General features: G+C 47.2%; 1 protein-coding gene across 7 annotated transcripts in view; it reads left to right on the forward strand.

Moving 5' to 3' along the window:
• The window catches only part of LOC112253225 (ephrin type-B receptor 3-like), a 115,651-nt gene extending 114,788 nt beyond the window's left edge, over positions 1 to 863 (forward strand). For all 7 annotated transcript variants that reach the window (XM_042322883.1, XM_042322886.1, XM_042322884.1 and 4 more), the window contains exon 16: positions 433 to 863. In XM_042322883.1, coding sequence (XP_042178817.1) covers positions 433 to 541 — 109 coding nt within the window. In that variant the 3' untranslated portion in view covers positions 542 to 863. The remainder of the gene's footprint in view (positions 1 to 432) is intronic.
• Positions 864 to 1,342: the final 479 nt, after the last annotated feature.

Raw genomic sequence — 1,342 nt, forward strand, 5'->3', positions numbered from 1 at the left:
GGTTGACTCGCCGACTGACTGGTTGACTCGCCGACTGACTGGTTGACTCGCCGACAGACTGGTTGACTCGCAGACTGGCTGGTTGACTCGCCGACAGAGTGGTTGACTCGCCGACTGACTGTCTGCTGCAGGAATGACTGATGAAGGACTTCCTCTGCTTGGTTCCTTATTAATAACTGGCTGTCTGGCTGGCTGGCTGTCTGGCTGTGGGTCTTACTGGCTGGCTGTTGTATTTAGTGTACACAGAGACCTGTTAATCTGACACTGTATGTCCTCTAATGTAAACATTTTGGGAAGCCTATTGGGAAGCCTATTGGGAAGTCCATGTCTTAATGTTTGATACAGTATACATCTTCAAGACTATGATGTATGATTCTATTACTGTTTATGTCTGACCCACCTCTCCCTCTCTCTCTTCTTTACTCCACTCAGAGATCTTCTTCGGATAGGAGTGACATTGGCAGGCCACCAGAAGAAGATTCTAGGCAGCATTCAGGACATGAGACTACAGATGAACCAAACACTGCCTGTCCAGGTCTGAGATGGACCAACCAGAGAGACAGGACAGGAAGGAGAGGGAACTGTACCAGAGAGAGAGAGAGAGAGAGAGGGAGAGAGAGAGAGAGAGAGAGAGAGAGGGAGAGAGAGAGAGCCAATGGGAAACCCTAGCTGCCTGACCATCTCAGCCAATCAGATGAAGACAAACCTGGCTTGCAGTGCCTCGAAGGGACTAGACGTTGTGTCTTCTTCTTCTGTCTTCCGCGCCAATGTTTCCTGTTGTGTTCTATGTTATTAGTCCCACGTTTTGACAAGATTTAGCTGAATGATTTTTGTATAAAAAAAAAAAAAAAGATGTTTCTAAAGAGAAGAAACGGAACCCATAATCCCATGCGTGCCTCACTTGGTCCAGTGTGGGGTGATCGTTTGCATGCGCGCGTGTGTTTTTGTGAGGATGGCTGGGACTCAACCCCTCCACCCCACCCATCTCCTTGTATCCTGAACTTGGTCATCCTCCTGTGAAAACCCAACTCCTTGAACCTTGAACCTTGACCCTAACATCTGTCGGACAGCCCCCCTGACGGACATTAAAGTTGGACGAACACTGTTTGAGTATAAAAATACAGAAAAAAAGCTGAAAAAGTGAACAAGCGTTCGCACACAAAAAAATGAAGTGTTTGGACACGATAGATGAAGTCCCTCCCATGCTACAACTTGTTTTAGTGTGTGTGTGTGTGTGTGTGTGTGTGTGCCTGTGTGTGTGTCTGTGTGTGTGTTATTCCCCATCTTCATATTGAAGGTGTACTATTATGCACAAGGCCACTGAGAAGGACGTGGAGGAGAA

The sequence above is a fragment of the Oncorhynchus tshawytscha genome, linkage group LG06 (genome assembly GCF_018296145.1).
Source record: "Oncorhynchus tshawytscha isolate Ot180627B linkage group LG06, Otsh_v2.0, whole genome shotgun sequence".
NCBI classification, from domain to species: domain Eukaryota; kingdom Metazoa; phylum Chordata; class Actinopteri; order Salmoniformes; family Salmonidae; genus Oncorhynchus; species Oncorhynchus tshawytscha.